At 46.4% G+C, this 17,235-nt stretch overlaps 1 protein-coding gene across 1 annotated transcript in view; it reads left to right on the top strand.

The window, feature by feature from the left end:
* adgrl3.1 (adhesion G protein-coupled receptor L3.1) overlaps window positions 1-17,235 on the top strand; it is a 96,308-nt gene that overhangs the window by 28,087 nt on the left and 50,986 nt on the right. The window contains exons 4-5 of the mRNA XM_084556912.1: window positions 4,812-4,826; window positions 6,493-7,281. Of these exons, the coding sequence (XP_084413038.1) occupies window positions 4,812-4,826; window positions 6,493-7,281 (804 nt within the window). The remainder of the gene's footprint in view (window positions 1-4,811; window positions 4,827-6,492; window positions 7,282-17,235) is intronic.

The raw sequence follows: 17,235 nt of genomic DNA on the forward strand, positions 1-17,235 counted from the left end.
AAACAATGGGTCAGCCGGGGTAACATTTCTTCTCTGCAAAAAATAGACAGCATCCGAAACTGAGTCATTAGAGGGCTCAGCTAACACAAGGAGGGACGCGGCGAGGGAGACGGAGCACTGGAGAAAAAAGACAGTGAATGAGAGAGTTTGACAGTACATTAGCATCTTGTGCGTGCCGACTAAAGTGTTCTGGCAGGATCAGGTAGTGCTGCGATGCGCTACCCGGCTCCTGTGGGGTAGCCGTGAGACGGATGAGAGGAAATCTGTTTTGCAAAAGTGGAGCTCCGTGGATCCCGTGACTCCACGGTTTGCCCGATCCCGTCCGCCGCCACTCAGCCGAGAGCAAATCAATGCTGTCAGCGGCGTCGTTGCCAGAGATGCATAATGTGCGACATTAAGCGGTGAAACATCCCCAAAAAACGTTGCAATAACTCAAGACGGAGCAGTGGAGGAGGCTCGTCTTCTGAAACGCAAGACGGACCGCCGCCTGTCTAGGTCGAGCTTTAGTAAAACATTATATTTACGTTTGAAGGCGGGCTGCGCGGCGCACTCAAGCGGCTGCGGCGTCGAGGGACGTCCTCCCGCGACATTAGTCACACCGGTGGCTGCCGCTTGTTGAGCGTAAACACCTGAACCCTGGCAGTCACCTCTGAGGCCAGGTGTTGCTAATCACAAACCGCGCCGCATGGAAAGAAAATAAGCCGAGCTCCGAAGAGACTCGACTTTGGGCTGTACTTTTTTTTTTTTTCTTCCCGAGCGCCGCAGTTCAAGCCCAATTGGTATGTTTCCCCGCTACGTGGATATTGTAAACAATTCTCAAAGTGGGTTGAAACGCAGGTAATTAAATTATGCACGGTTCAGTTTTTAGAGAAATTGTGCTCCTCCATCTCCTCTCTCTTTTTTTTTTTTTTTTGTGTTTTTTTCTCTTCGTGAGGATTTTTTGGCTCGCGCGAACCGTCACAACTCCTCATCCCTCTTCACTGCACTGCAGGTTTTTGGCCGTTTTCCAAAGCTACAATCAAGTGCTGTCTCTTTGCTCTCTCCCCGGCTCCCTCTGTGGTACGAGTGTGTGGCGGTCGTGTGCCAAACTAGCCGGCTAGCTTTGGCAGTAATTAGCCACCTGTGTATAGTTGCTCATAGCACTGCGGGCAGACTATAAATATCCATACATTAGCGCGCTGCTGCACACAGCGGTTCTCCTAGGCAACTCTCACACACGGATGGCTTTCTGTAATCATGCCATGCGCAGGCGGGGGAGAAAAAAAAAAAAAAAGAAATGATGACAGGTATTGTTTCATTCGTGTTAGCCCGTTAAAAAAACAGCCGGGAACGCTCGGGATTATGTCTATCCATCACCTCATCTTCATCGTGTGGCGTACCCTGGCTCTCCTGACTGCTGTTATGAAGCAATTAGCCTACTACCACATTTAGTGTATTAATCAGAAAAGCCAGTGATATGTTATGCAATACCCATGCAGTCTATTTTAGACAATAGAGCTTGGCTCGGTAGGAAAGCTAATTAAAAGATAAAATCACCTTCTTGTCTGTCCAATTAAAGACTTCTGTCAGATTGGACCCTTGGAATAACTTCATCGCGATGACATGAGAGGGGCTGTGTGCGAGCCTACGCGTGCGTTGCAGTGGCAACAATTGCCCGCCGCTAGCATCCCGTCCTTGCGCGCGTGTCTTGGTGTTTGTGTGGCCACATATGCAGGCGTTTTCTGTGTTTCCCGGAGAGAGCAAGGGAAGATGGGAAAGGAACCAAAGAGACAGAAGGAGAGACAGCAGAGCGACAGCTGAAACGGAGATAGAGAGAAATAGGTTAGACGAGGCCAGCAGACGAGGAACAGAAAGAATGAATTAACTGATAAAAGACTCTCTGTGAGAGGTGGACAGGGTTTTGGGCTGGGGCGGGGGCGGCGGGGTACAGATACAGAGGAGGTAACGGAGGGAATGAAACAAGGGAGAGAGCATCGGATGAAATAATGAAAACGGAATGGCAGGTGAGGACAAGAGGACGGGAGAAAACGAACGGAATAATGGAGAAGGGGAGGAAAATGTCGGTGTCCATAAATGACCTTGGGCTTTAGCCGGGCTGAGCTGATTGGAGATCAGAGATAATAGCGGCGAGGCTGCTGTCGCCGCTCGCCGCGCGGAGGGCGCGCACGCGACCGCGCACACGGGTCCAACACATACCTCCTAGATGAAGACCTCCTTAATAAACCATACGTTTTCAATAAAAATGCTAATTATCTTTACACCGCAGCAGCACAGTCAGGTTAACACTGCTCCTCTCTGTGTGCGCGTATGAGAAATAGAAAGAGAGAGGTGGGGAGGAAAAAAAGCACCCAAGGCGTTCAAGGTACAATGTAAGAGAAGATTTTTATAAAATATTGACTCCAGATATTAATGAATTATTAGATGGTTTTTAATGCAAGTGAGACTAGACAGGGAGCACATCCTTACAACGCAGCATTTTTGTAAGCGTTATTATTCTGCCATTGTTTTCTAATATTTATCCAACGCCCTGCCAGGAATAAATGAGGAGATTTTTTTCCCTCTCTCTCTCGCTCTCTCTGTCTCTGTACCTGCGTAGCTAACTATTGAATAGTGCACCTCAAGTGGTTTTGCAAATGATCACTCAAAGACAGAGGATAGATTAAACATGCCGCTGCCTCTGCCGAATTCAATTATGAGAACAACATTGAGGGAAAAGGCGGCGAGGAAAACGCTTTCTTGTTGACGTTTTTTCTCGGAGGCGAGTACATTTTCTTGCGAGTTGTCATACTTTTTCTTCTACTTCTTCATTTAGTGGCTGAATTAGCGGGACCACAAAAGGCTTCTCATCGCTTGCATCATGCCGCGTGCTCGGGCTAACCTTGGCGAAACCTTGGGCTCCTAACAAACGCATCGCCAACCCTTGTTCGCCGAATACACGGACGGCTGTGATTCATGAAAATCTTTTCATTGCTTACCCTCGTCCTGGAGATTAAAGCGGAGATACATAAAAAAAAAAAGAAAAAGAAAAGAAAAACTCCAATGAGCTCACCGACGGAGACGTCCATTAATCTAGCGAAGCGACGGGCGGCGGTACAAACTGAATGACATTTGTTTGACATTTCCCGTGCCGTTTTTGCGTACCTGTTGCTGCCACACTTTTTCATTTGAAATCTATTAGTCGCTGGCAACCTTGAACTCTGCGCGTGTTTTTCCCGCGTGTCGGCGAGGCCGCGCGCGAGCCTCGGGTAATGTGAATGCCACGTTGTTTGCCGTCATTAATCCCTGTCTCCTCACCCACGTAAGCGTGTCTCTTTGCATTGTTTTACGCGTGCAAGTGCGCGAGCGCGCCGCTATCTGTCGTTCCATCGCGCGCGAAACCTGAAAGATCTGCTTTCTCTCCCTGCCGTGGCCACGGGGGAACCGCTTCCTCGCGGCGAACCGTTTTACATCTCCGCTCGCACAACAAGCCCGCGTGCACACGAGCGCGCACACGCTTGTTTTAGGTTTAACACGATCTTCTCCCAGAGATTGCTTATTTATCGGGAGTTGTGCTAAGCCGCACGAGTTACCATGCATTTTTCATGAGCCTAGGATTTAATGGTTGCGCGTGTGTGTGTGTTTCTGTGTGCGTCACACGTGTTTGTGTATGTCTTGTGGTCTGTGACGAGTTTTGGCTTTAATGCGTTAAAGGATTTATGCATCCACTATGCAATATGTAGTATAAGAACATGGGCCATCCGGAAGTTAGTCCAAATGTTATTCCTGTGAGGACTCTGCCTCCCTCTCCTCTCCTCTCCTCTCCTCTCCTCTCCTCTCCTCTCCTCTCCTCCCCAAGCTCCCCCCTCCCCTCCCCTCCCCTCCCCTCTCAGGGGACCAGTTCCATTCAGCAGGTCTCTAACGGTCTTGAAAGACACAAGGGCACTGCCGGCAGGATTAGGTTTCTGCCGTGTTCACATTCCACCCGTCCCCCCCCCCCCCCCCCCCCCCCGGGAGCAAGGTGGAATGAAATTCATATGTTTTAAGAGGTTTTCGAGCGAGCGCGCCCGTTTCATTGCGGGGCCCGACACGAGCAACCTTTTTTTTTCTGGAGCTCTGAGGACAGCGCTTTGAATATAATAGACAGGGAATTGGTGTTGTAGCAAAAACCGGTGTGCTCTCGCCTCCTCACACAAACACACACACACACAGAGTCACACAGATTACATGACACAAATGCACAAAGCATTAGCTCACCCACTGTGCGTCTGAAGGCATTTTAGTGTGGCAATTTTTGGCCGGTCCAGTGAAATGCAATCCCGGTAATCAAATCAATTTCCTGGTTTTCATTGCTCGTTCGCTATTAGCATACTTTAAAGAGCTTATTATCTCAGGTCATTTTGTGTCGCGCAGTTTTGTCGGAGTGCCACCACCCCCCTCCCCCCCGGACGCTGACATGTGTTTGCTTTGTTGCGCTCCTGTGCGTTCGCTCCTTCTTGTCTGTGACACGTGCGCCTCTGTTTCCCCATGTGTACGCGCGCAACATATGCGAGATGCAACGCTGTCAGATAGCTTCCCGATTGCAGTGCAGTCTTCTCAGACGCTTATGTAATGTTATTACCGATCACACATGGAGAGCATCCTGGCACTCTCACAAGGTTAGGATGAAATATGAGGACGATTATGGAGATCCGAGATTGTATTATCATGATTTCCTTATTATTGCATCATTAATCTATTTTTGTCTCTTGTCTCTGTCTTTCTTTCTTTCTTTCTTCCCCTCTCCGATTCTCCGTCTTTTTCCCCTTCAAATCTTTCGCCTATGGCTCCTGCAGAAGTGGAACAAAAAGGTAAGTCTGCGGCGCGAGCACGCCCACATCCGCGCACGCACGCGCGCTCAAAACCCCGGGATTGGCGTCACTTTTTTTGATGCCAGCGCCTGAAGTGTTTCGTACCTTGCGGCAGCGTGACATCTCTTTCAAAGTCACTGCTGCTATATTAAGACAGCTTGATCTCAGCGTATAGAGGCAATTTAGAAACACTGGTTCTCATTAGGCACACTCCGGGCCCGTATTATTCCGTGGCATTGTGTAGAATGTCACTTAACAAACTCTCCGTGGGTCGAGAACATTTTTATGATGAGCCAATGAGACAGGAATTAGACCGAGATTTAATATTTGCAATACTTCTTAGCGATATGAAGATGATGCCAGTGCTTCAAAGAGCCAGTAGAAATTCAGTCGATATTCCCAGCCCTTTGCGTGTGATCTGGAATTCTATTATTGAGCCGAATGGGAAAACCACAGCGCACATCTGGCAATATCTGTGTGTGGATGTGACAACATTCCTGTTAAATTACAAAGGTTCATATGACTTTGGTCACACTGGCTCCCCAGAATTTACTATGTCTCCCACAACCCTCATAAAACATGACCCCGGTATTCCAGGATGGGAATACGGAGCGTGGGGTGGGAAAGGAATTATTGTAAGAATTGCAAAAACAGCAGACGATAAAAGATGTGCCGGGTACAGTTGGTTGTTCCTGACAGAAATAGAAAGGGAGTGAAGGGAAGAAAGGGTTGTGAGACTAATGAGGAGCCGAGGAGGGAGAGAGAAATGGGAATAGAAGGGAAAGGGTGGAAAGTAGAACAAAACGTGCCACTTTCTCTTCATGTCTGGGAGCAGAGTGTTATCTGTTGAATGTAAATGCATACTGTTGCTGTGCTTAGGAATGACAGCGACTATGCATCCAAGTCACAACACAGCAAGCCTATCATGTCGTCATCATGCAGCGGCGGTTACGCCAAAACACAGTGTTGTATTATTATTAGGGATGCACCGAAAATTTTCAGCCGAAAACCAAAAATGCACTTTCGGCCAAAAAATTTTCTCCGAAACAACAAAGCTGAAACAGGATGTTGTGATGATGCAAGCAACAACCGCAGCGATTTTCGAAAATAGCCCAAAAGTGCATTTTCAGTTTTTCGGCCGAAAATTGCTGCGGTTGTTGCTTGAACGTGTTGTTTCAGCGATAAAAGTCCGAAATTTTTCTTCCGAAAAACCGAAAAATGCACTTCCGGGGGAAAAATTCTAGCGCCGAAACAACAACCGGAACAGGATGTTGTGATGATGCAAGCAACAACCGCAGCAATTTTCGAAAATAGCCCAAAATTGCATTTTCGTTTTTTCGGCCGAAAATTGCTGCGGTATTGCTTCAGCGATAAAAGTCAGAAAATTTTCTGCCGAAAATGCACTTTCGGCCAAAAATTTATCGCCGAAACAACACAGCCGAAACAGGATGTTGTGATGATGCAAGCAACAACCGCAGCAATTTTCGAAAATGTCCCAAAAGTGCATTTTCGTTTTTTCGGCTGAAAATTTTTGGTGCGTCCTTAATTATTATTTTTGAACATTTATGAAAAGAGGCAAACAGTTTGCACTTCAGAAACTCTGCAGTGTTAGGTTTGCATGAACCGTGACGACACTAATGTGAAAATGCTGTTATGTGTTCCTTAGTATTCCTGTGTCCTGGCATTCTGCGGGGAGTATACCAAAGCGAACACCTCTTTGAGTCAGACCACCAGTCAGGTGCATGGTGCAAAGACCCGCTGCAGGCCTCCGACAAGATCTATTACATGCCGTGGACGCCGTACCGCACCGACACGCTTACAGAGTACTCGTCAAAGGAGGACTTCATCGCGGGCCGTCCCACCACCACGTACAAACTCCCGCACCGCGTGGACGGGACTGGCTTCGTCGTCTACGACGGCGCGCTGTTCTTCAACAAGGAGCGCACCCGCAACATCGTGAAGTTTGACCTGCGCACGCGCATCAAGAGCGGCGAGGCGATCATCGCCAACGCCAACTACCACGACACCTCGCCGTACCGCTGGGGGGGCAAGTCGGACATTGACCTGGCGGTGGACGAGAACGGACTGTGGGTGATCTATGCAACGGAGCAGAACAACGGGCGCATCGTGGTGAGCCAGCTCAACCCCTACACCCTGCGCATCGAAGGCTCCTGGGACACCAGCTACGACAAGCGCTCGGCCTCCAACGCCTTCATGATCTGCGGAGTCCTGTACGTCGTCAAGACCGTGTACGAAGATGACGACAATGAAGGGACAGGGAACAAGATCGACTACATGTACAACACCGACAAAGGAAAGGAGATGACGGTCAACATACCATTCCCTAATTCCTACCAGTACATAGCGGCAGTGGATTACAACCCTAGAGACAACCTTCTGTACGTGTGGAATAACTACCACGTGGTCAAGTACTCCCTGGATTTTGGCAACAACGGTAGGTCCATCCTTATTCTATCTTCTTCTATATCACTTTCTCCTTTCATATTTTTCTTCTTGATCATTTCCAAACTAATATTGGGTATAGAAAGAAGAAAATTATGCCGGTTTGAGAACACTTCCGCACTAAAATCGATTGCACAGACTGCGATGCCTTTTTTTTTTTTTAAATTACATGAAATACCTTGGCATATTTGTACTGCTTTTAATATTAATTTTAATGATAAGTGGTTTTGTTTTTGTTGTGACATAAGGAATACTTACAGGCACTAATCTACCTCCGATGATTAATTCGGCAAAATAATTTGGAGAGGAAGAAAAGAGAAAAGCTCCATCTGTGCTGTCACGGTTCTCAATAATGCGTCTTCCCGCAGCCGTGATACGTCTGCACGTATCGGGAACGCAAATTAAAAACAAAAAACTTCCGCAGCCGTTCCTGGATGCACTGATGTCGCTGAAATTGTGGAAGTTAGCAGCGTTGCTATGTGGAATTGGGAGTCAGTGACATCAAAAAGACTACTGTACCTTGATCTCTACTTTAACCCTCGCCAACGACGTTATGCTGAGCTTTACATACTGTAAATGCTCCTTGCCTTTTTTTACTGCAGCACTTTCCAGCAGCTTTCTCTCCGGCTTCCCCGGCTGCCTAACAAATCATAATGCACTCCTCCTTGTGAATGGAGCCAGAGGTGTCTGTGGGGGGAGGGAGAAAGAGCTGATTATTGCTTTTACAGGACATCTGTGTGTGACGACAATCTGAAGACGCATTAACCTGTCTTTGACCTGAGCGTTTAACGTTTATTTTTGACTCATTCATCTGCCTGCTGCAAAAGGTTGTGAAAATATATTCCCAGTGGAAACGTATTTCCATTAAACCATTAGTAATTTAATAAGAACTATTCAGTAGAGGTCAGTTACGGCAAGAATAGTTGACTGTGTGCGATAGTTCCAATAGTTCCAGTGACGACACACAACGTGAGATGAGCTGCTCGTTGTAGCGTAATCACACATGATTCTGAGTAGACGTTGCAGTCCACCAAGAACATTTAAGCTCACTGGATTAGTTTAATAGCCTCCAACGTCTCTGTTTTGGTTTAGTCTCGCTGCTCTCAGCCACATTTTTTAGCAAAAAGGCTTCGACGAACCGACTGTAAACAAGTGTTGCCTTTCAATCCTTTGAGCGCCGCATATGCAGTGCGTCCGTTTGTGTTTGTTCGGCGTCGGAAATCCAACAGATGGAAATCAAATCTTTGGATGATTAACTACCAGCGAGGCCAGGAGTAATTGGAGTCAATTGGACCTTCGTGCTTGGTTGGTCGTCGACTGCAGGAATCGGGTCAAATGAAGGTTAAAGTGAAACCTGTTGTTTCGCAGCCTGATCCGTTTCCAAACCAGGCGGGGGATGAATTCAGTTTGAAGGTTGGGCCGTTTTGATCAACAAACCGGTTTTAAATAACATTGCCTCGCCCCGTTCGGAGGACTTGGGAATGTCGTCAAAACCCCAGACTGAATCTCTTTTAACTCTGGTGTGAGGTTAGAGTCCGCCCACCTCTTCTTATTTCCTCTGGATGAAGGGCTTAGGCCCCTGGAGCCTGAAGGGCTATTTGCCCAGCGTAATTGCCTTTCAGCACCTTTCTATGGAGTGGTCAAGGCAGTCTGGCTGTGTGTCTTATTAAATGATGTCTGAATTAACACATGCTCTTACACGCAGTTAGGAGGCGCAGTACAAGAAATTATAGAGAGAGGCAGCATTAAACTTGGTTTCCAACGATCAGTGTGTGCGTGCGTGTGGGGAGGGAAGACGTGCTGTAAAAAAAAAAAAAAAGTTGTGCATATGTGAGTGTTTACATATGCATAATGCCTGTGTGCTAAGGTACTTTACAGCACAGTGGGAGTTTGTCTTTCTCTATTCATGAGTGTGCATACATGTTTATCGGTGTATGCATGAGAATGTGATCACTCTCATAATGGAGCTCGGGGGGGGTGTCTCAGGAGGCTCTAAAGAGGAGATCAATGGGGATTCAATGTGGAGAATGACCTCCAGTGCACAGCAACAAGCCAGACTGCTGACCAGCGGGAGATAAATACATGCAATCAATGCTGCTCTGCTCTTTAACGCTTCTTCTCGCTCTGCACCCTCACTCAATGAAGACAAGGAATAAATTAGCTACCTTAACTGCATGATTTTCTCATTCCGCGGAAAACGGGACGACTAGTCGATTCATCCGAGTTTTACTTTGTCGAATCTTGACTCCGGATCTCGACACTAGCCCCTTAATGCCTTCCAAACAAAGGTTTTCTTTTTAATTCTCTATAAACGCATGAAGTATACACCGTAAGGTCAAGCTTGCCATGTTCCAGCTCTGCTTTCTTTCCCTTCCCGTAGTCGGCTCAGGAAACAGAGCAAGGAAGCAAGGGGCCATTCAGAGGGTTTCCACTCATTATGATGGAGCTTAATGCGCACCCTGTTTTGGTTTCGGCTCATATGGACTTGTTACGATATAAAAATGAGACAGGAAATGGGCCACGGTCTAAGAGAAGGACGCGGTAGGCCACAGAGGACTGAGTGTAATTGGGGTACGACACAGAGAGCACCAAGCGCTTTGTTATGTCTGTCCCGACTGGAAAAACAAAAGGCAGACGGTTTTAAAAAAGGGTCCACTCTGGCGAACATTTGAATACTTTCAAATGCGAATACTTTTTCGTCCAGATTTGAATACACCCAAATTCTGCAGGCCGGGGATGAAAGGAGTGCTAGAGAACTGAACTCCAGTGAAAGTACTGTTACTTAAAAGAGCGTTTTAAGAAGAAAAACTATATTTATAATGTCCTTATGCATAAAAAAAAGAAAAGAAAATGTATGGAAGTAAATGGTACACCTATTTTTGCATAATTCCTTATGCATTCCATAGACAGGCATTTTTATTCCGTGCACACACCTGAAATCACAAATGTACTCACAAATTATGAAAAGATGACAATTAAACTAAGTTGATTGACAATAAATAAAGGCGGTAACTAATTACGGTGCAAATGGCTTCTATAATTTCCAAGCTACACGTAACCTCCCACTTGCCCCAGAATCATCGGCGAACACATTAAATATCATTATCTGAGGCAGGGAAGACGGAGATAATCCAAAAAAAAAAAAAAAAAAAACTCACAACACAACAGCCGCAGCCGCAAACACATTTAAATTAAAAAAAAAAAAAAAAAAAAGAATAAAACGAATGCCCTGACGGCTAGGGAGCTCGCCCACACACTAGCGAAATCCTACATTGCTAGGTAACGCCGTCGGTTGTTTGCATTCTTCTCTGAGCGGCGGTGATATCAGGGGCGTGTTGTTGCGCTCGCCCCTCCGATCGAGCGCGGCGAAGTCGGCCCCTCATCGGCGCCTGTAGGCTCTCATCCCGTTCATCAGTTTCATTCGGCCCTTACCTTTCCCACTCTTGCTCGTCAAGGCTTTGAAAAACTTGAAGACGCTTGCAGTCACAACTCTGAGGAATATTTACAGTCGAGGTAGCCAGAAGGTGGTGCAGATCTCGCTGAAACAGAAGGTGCTTGTTAAATATAGAAGTAGCAGCTGAAGGGGTCCGTATCCACCAGTAGGGCTGGTTATTGAGTCTTTATCACGGTTGCCATGGTTATTCTGTGCCGGCAAAGTCCTAGTGTTGTTACATGTGCTGGGGCAACATAGGACGCCGTTTGTAGCGTCAAAGTATACAAAGATCGGATCTAAACGTCTGTCTCTATATTAGCACACGAGGTTTACTTTAAGTATTTTCACTGTGAAACAATAACCGAAGCGTGTTTAGTTCACCTTGGGCTAACACATTATAAAGGTTTACTCCATCTCATCACGCCGTCGATGCGGCCTCAGCAGAAAACGATCTTTTTTGAAATGTATATCCCGTCTCCCTCGCCGCTTAACAAGAAAGCACAACTGCCTCTTTACATTTATTGCTTCTCGTGTCTGTTTGTGTTTCGCCTTTGTCTGTTAAATCCCCCGTTCTTTCTCACACTGTCTCTCGCACAAACACTCACAATGGCAGGAATCTCAATATTTCCTCTTCTGCTTCTCATACATCTTTCTCTTTAACGCCGCGTTTTTTTTTTTTTCCTCCTCCCGGGTTGTTCTCATCCGCCGCCTAATCTGGCCTCCTTTTGTGCTCCCCAGCCCTTTCCCACATCACACGGGGCTTTTTTTTTTTTTTTTCACGGAGCGTCCTCAGATGTATATATTATGTGGGCCTTGAACGCCTATACGAAGTCAGAGTCGCTTGTCTCGGCATCACCCCTTTCTCCCAAATGCGCTCTCATTCTCTGCTGTTTATGGACTTGTTTCATCATGTCTTCTTACATGCATATTATAGAGGCTTGCCCTACGCAAGCAGCATGGCTCCGATGAAACATTTGAATAATTTATCACCTCCAGTCTGCCTTGCCACACTTTAGAAAGTTTTCCCAACAAAGTCTCAAAATTATTCATGTTATCTGCATCTTCGGGCTGGGAGGGGCAAAAAAAAAAACAAAAAAAACGGAGAAGATGGCAACTGCCTTTCTTTTCTCCGCTCGTCCTCCCTCTCCTTTCATATTCTCTTTCCACTCCGCTCCTCTTGTAATTTTTCCTCTGCTCGCTGCAAACTTTCACACGTTCTCACAAGTGCTATATATTCTCCTGCTGGGGCTGTCCCGCTGCCCTTTAAGGTGATGATACTACTTAAGGTCTTGTTTCGTATTCTGTTGGATAGAGGCGGTACGGTGAAATTGGTTTAAAAAGAAAGATGCATAATTATTGGAGTTCGGTGAGCAGCCTTGGGGGAATTTATTGTTTTTTTTTGTTCTCTCAAATAGAGGCAGTGTTGAAGAAGTTAATCAGAGCGAGACAAAAGATTTGACTGTCATTTGAAAGTGTAATTTCTTATGGATTATAAGTCAGTGATAACTTTGTCAAAACAACTTAAGAGCAATCCCTTTTTACATTCATGTACTTTATTAAATATATATATATATATATTTAAATATTGGCTATAGTTCATTTCCCCCAGCATGTACTTGCTTCTTAGCAGTATTCAGAGATTTAACAGCTAATACATTTTTAATGCTATATTTCTTATTTTGCATTGTGTTTAAGAATCGATTTCCCATACGATGCTAATCCGCCTGGGTCTGATTTACTCCTCCATGGTCTCATAGCGGGCGGCACAGTGGTGTGGTGGTTAGCACTGATGCCCTGTTTCTGCGTGGGTTCTCACCAGCTTCCTCCCACCGTCCAAAGACATGCTCTTTAGGTGAATTGGTGATTCTAAATTGGCCGTAGGTGTGAGTGTAAATGGTTGTCTGTCTCTCTGTGTTGGCCCTGTGATAGACTGGGCGACCTGTCCAGGGCGCCTTTCGCGCAATTACAGCTGGGATAGGCTCCAGCCCCCCCTCCGTGACCCTCCAGAGGACAAGCGGTTACAGAAGATGAATGAATGAACGAATGGATTCTCTCATAGCGAATCGGAAATGTTTTCGCACGTTTGAAACAGCGTGGCGCTTTGGTTGTTTTTCCTATTGCTCCCGAAAGCTCTTCCTCGCTCGCTAATTTCCAAATTCGCCTTCCCCCACTGTCCCCCCTCCACAAACACCGGCCGCTCACCTGATCTGTACTGAATTTGAGCCGATGGAGATAATGGCACGGACAACTCATGTAGCATGTGGCGCTATTTGTGTTGTTTTCTAATAAAAATTGATGTTGCCGCCACTTTTTAAAACCCGATATTTGTGTGTTTGATTTTTTAGACCGTGGAGATTTACGATTATTTAAAGACAGTTGGCCAAAACCAAAATTAAACGACTCCAGACATAACGCAAACTACTAGCTTAACTTTATACGCGCTAGCTAGCAAAGACAGATCGAAAGTCAACTGTTTACTATAAAACAGATTAATTTGCTGATACTTTATTTAATTTTACATACATTCGTGAACAGAACACCACATTTCAACAGCTTATGTTTAGTTTTCTTGCATATAAGCTGCACAGGATGCTGCTAACTGTCGCTAAATCCAATATTCGCGTTTTTACGCTAATTTATGACGGACTGATACTAAATGCAGGCTCTTATTTTATGTGCCATATACTGTATAAATAGTTGGGATAGCATCATAGTTTGGTGCTTTTGTTAAGACAGTAGAACCCCCCTCCCCTTACCAAAAAAAAAGCCAGGGTCTTGGACGTGGCATTGTCAATCTCACTTAGAGGGCAATCAAACACTGGAATTCAATTAAATCTATTAAACACACAGCTCCAGAGAGGCGACCTTTACTTGTCACCCCGTCGGGTTACAAAAATTTAAAGGTTCACCTTTGAACCCTTAATGGTCGACAGCCACAGAGTTCCATTTCCTAAGGAAGTCAAGCATGGAGCATCTATTGTCTTTAGCCTGTCTCCAGCTATTTACTCCACCGCCTCCCCTCCGCTCCCCTCCCTTGCCCTGCCCTCCCATCCCCTCCCCTCCCTTATTTGGCACCAGATTGCAATCAAGCAGCAAGGCTAAGCAGTGCAGGAAATGTTGGAAACAAGCTAAAGTGGAGAGAATAACAAGAGTTAATGGTTGAAGTGGAGACCCTCTTTCACCAGATCACTGATTAGAATAACCCTAAGCGCATTTCTGGCTTGTCAGACTAAGTGTGTGTGTGTGTGTGTGTGTGTGTGCGTGCGTGCATAATTTCAGAATGTGTGCTAGGCCCTTGAGCTGTGCACACAGCTTGAGAGGGTTCAGCTCTGCTAAAAAATGAGACAGGTTTTACTTTGCATGTTTAATGATTGCACACAGAGTTGGAATTCTGTTTTGAGAATCCTATACTCCTCATATCTGGAGATATCATCACAAAAATAAATGTCAAAGGAAACTGTTCATGTGTTAATCCCTAAGTCAAAACATGTCATGCGCATCTTGTGACATACAGCATAATAGGAATCATTTCCAGACTCTCGCCGCTGTGCCACCGGTGAACATCACCCCACAATGAAACATGTACCTCAACGCTGTCTACACTCCCACTTCTGCCCTCGCTCTTCTTTGTCTTCTCCACCTGCATTCATCACCCGCTTGTCTGCCCCCCCCCCAGCCTCCCCTGCCCGTCTCCCTCTGTCCCAAATAGATTACGACAGAGCGGCCTCTGCAGAGACTGAACTCTGCTTCACAGAGTTTGCCTCACCTGTTCCTCGCCTGCAGTGTGTCCTTATCGATTGGATAGCCCCAGCCAGGTCCTCTGTGTGTGAGCGCTTGGCTTCGGCACCGCTTCGCCTCTGCCAAACAGCAGATGCCAAATTAAGCGGGCCCAGCCAAGACAATGGGGTGGAAGGGAAACCCAAAGCCTTGCAGGAAGTAGACACAAACGAGAGCAGCTAGCAGAGCGTGTTACCATGGCTCTATTCTCTTCAGAGTTTTATTTTGGACAATATATATAAAATGTGCATGTTAAAAATGGGATGCAGACTTAATTATTGAACGACGGGCTTCACAATAAACTGGGAAGCAAAGTACTGAATCTGTACAGCGTCACATGTTGAAGGCAGGTGTCCTCGAACTTGACAGAAATTCGTTGCATGTCTGGAGAAGATAAGGCCACAATCTGGGCTTTAAGTAAACATGTACACCGATCAGGCATAACATTATGACCACTGACAGGAGAAGTAAATGTCTTTGAGCATCTTGTTCTGCTGGGAAACTCAACTGGCATTCATGTGGATGTTACTTAGACATGTAGCACCCACCTAGACCAGACCAGGCACCCCCACCCCATAGCAATGACACTCCTTGATGGCAGCAGCCACCCCCAGCAGGATGCAGCCTGGCACGGGCACACACACAATAACAGTTTAGGAACAACTCAAAAGAAACATGAAGAACGGCACAAGGTGTTGACCTGGCCTCCAAATTCACTAGATCCCAAACTGATCAAGTATCTGTGGGGTGATCCACAGAGGCCCCTCCCCTCAACCCATAGGACCCAAAGGCCCCCCTCTAACAACATTCTGTTGCCAGACACCACAGGACACCATCAGAAGACCCATGTCCATTCTCTGATGAGTCACAACTGTTTTGGAGGCACAAGGGAGACCTACACAATATTAGGAAGGTGGTCATAATGTTATGCCTGATTGGTGTACGTGTCTCCTCACATTATAAAATGAATCAACAAAACATGAAGTATCCTATTAGCTCCTTGCTTTGAACAAGCGAACTTCACCCTGATTAAGAAAGAAGCGTATAATTGGCTAACTTGCTGCAGGTGCCTCCGAACCCAGCAGAGGGACGACACGTGAGCCAACGCGGCCGAGCGGCGACGCTCCCGCCGGCTGCGGGAACGTGTCGGTGCCCGGCAGCCATTTTGAGGGGAGGCTGTATTAGTCAAGGTTGTGTTTTTTTCTTCTTTTTTATATATTTTTTATCTAAAAGTATCACTGCTTTGAAGTGCTCCATTCTGTCTTATCAGCCGGCTTGAGCCACGAGCTCTTCGCTCGGTTCGTGTGCTGCGCCGCACACGAGCACGCGGGCAGCTCGGCGCACAACCCGGGCAAAAACGAAGCGTCTTGACGAGGGAGGCGCCTTTTTTGTGTGTGTGTGTGCGCTCCAGCCACAGTGCGTTATCTCAGTACGCAGCGCCCATTGAGTGTGTGCGCGCCGCTATCCAGCCTAGAAAGCTTTGTGCCCTCTGGTCAGATTATCGTTTTGCAGCTACCCCTCCGGATCCCTCCTTCCCTACTGTTCAGGGCGGTGCGAGTATGTGTGCTCGACTAGATGAAGGCTTTAACTTTTAAACGAAGAAGCGCAAGAAGTACGTAGTCATCTTGCATATTAACAAGTGCAACACTTCATCTCAGCCCCGCGAAACCTCCCCCTTAATTCAAGTCCCTCTTCTCTTTGCATCCGCGTCACTCTTCCCCTCCCTCTCACTCTCTCTTCCCCGCTGTCGCTTTCTTTCCGACGGTGTGGGAATCTTGCCAGGGGAAGTTTGTGTTTTCCCACTCCTCCATCCTCCTCTCTTGCCTTCTACCTTTTGTTTTGTGGATTTACCATCCCTCTGTTTACCGAGCGAGGAGTCAACAAGAGCATTCTCGGCAACAGAGCAGAGGCAGAGACAGGCTGTCTTACCCGCACACGGATAAAAAACAAAAACATTTCACACACACACACACACACACACTCATGCTCAATGTCTGTCTGCACGTCAGACGATCATGTGCTTGCATCCCGGGCTGACAGACGGCATCTCTGTGGCCCCTCCGATGCGGTGACAGATGACAACTTCAGGAACAAGTTTACTGCCAGCCTGTCATTGTCTCACCTTCCCCAGGGCTCGCTACAGGTCAGGAAAACAAATAGAATAAAGTAGAATACAATACAATAGAGTAGAAGATGGCCTTTTTTTTTTTTTTTTTGTGAAGCACCTTACGCCTTCTTTTGTTTGCTCAAAAGCTCACACTGAATGTTTATCCTTGACCGAGGAGTCAACAGATAACGCGGTTATCTCACCACAGGGCCCATTAGTGGCTGATCCGCCGCTTTCAATCATATCACACGAGCTTCCTCATCAGATGAAGAGAAGATTTCCCAGTACGGTTGAATAAAATTACGGGCAATTATTCAGTCTCATTGTTTATCAGCTTCATTGTTCCGTTGTGATGTGATCATATTGTGTTACGCGGGTATAGTATCACAATGAGTTGTTTCAAAAGAATTATAGTTAACATCTGAGAAAATGAGAGATTATGGATTCATCCGTTTGAAGACGGCGCTCCATCGCTCATTTTGTTGACTATTAATTTGATCGTTTTTTATATTTGTCATGTTGGGATATACACCGATTGGGCATAACATTATGACCACCTTCCTAATATTGTGTAGGTCTCCCTTGTGCCTCCAAAACACTTGTGACTCATCAGAGAGTGGACATGGGCC

This window comes from Chelon labrosus, assembly GCF_963514085.1.
Source record: "Chelon labrosus genome assembly, chromosome: 2".
NCBI classification, from domain to species: domain Eukaryota; kingdom Metazoa; phylum Chordata; class Actinopteri; order Mugiliformes; family Mugilidae; genus Chelon; species Chelon labrosus.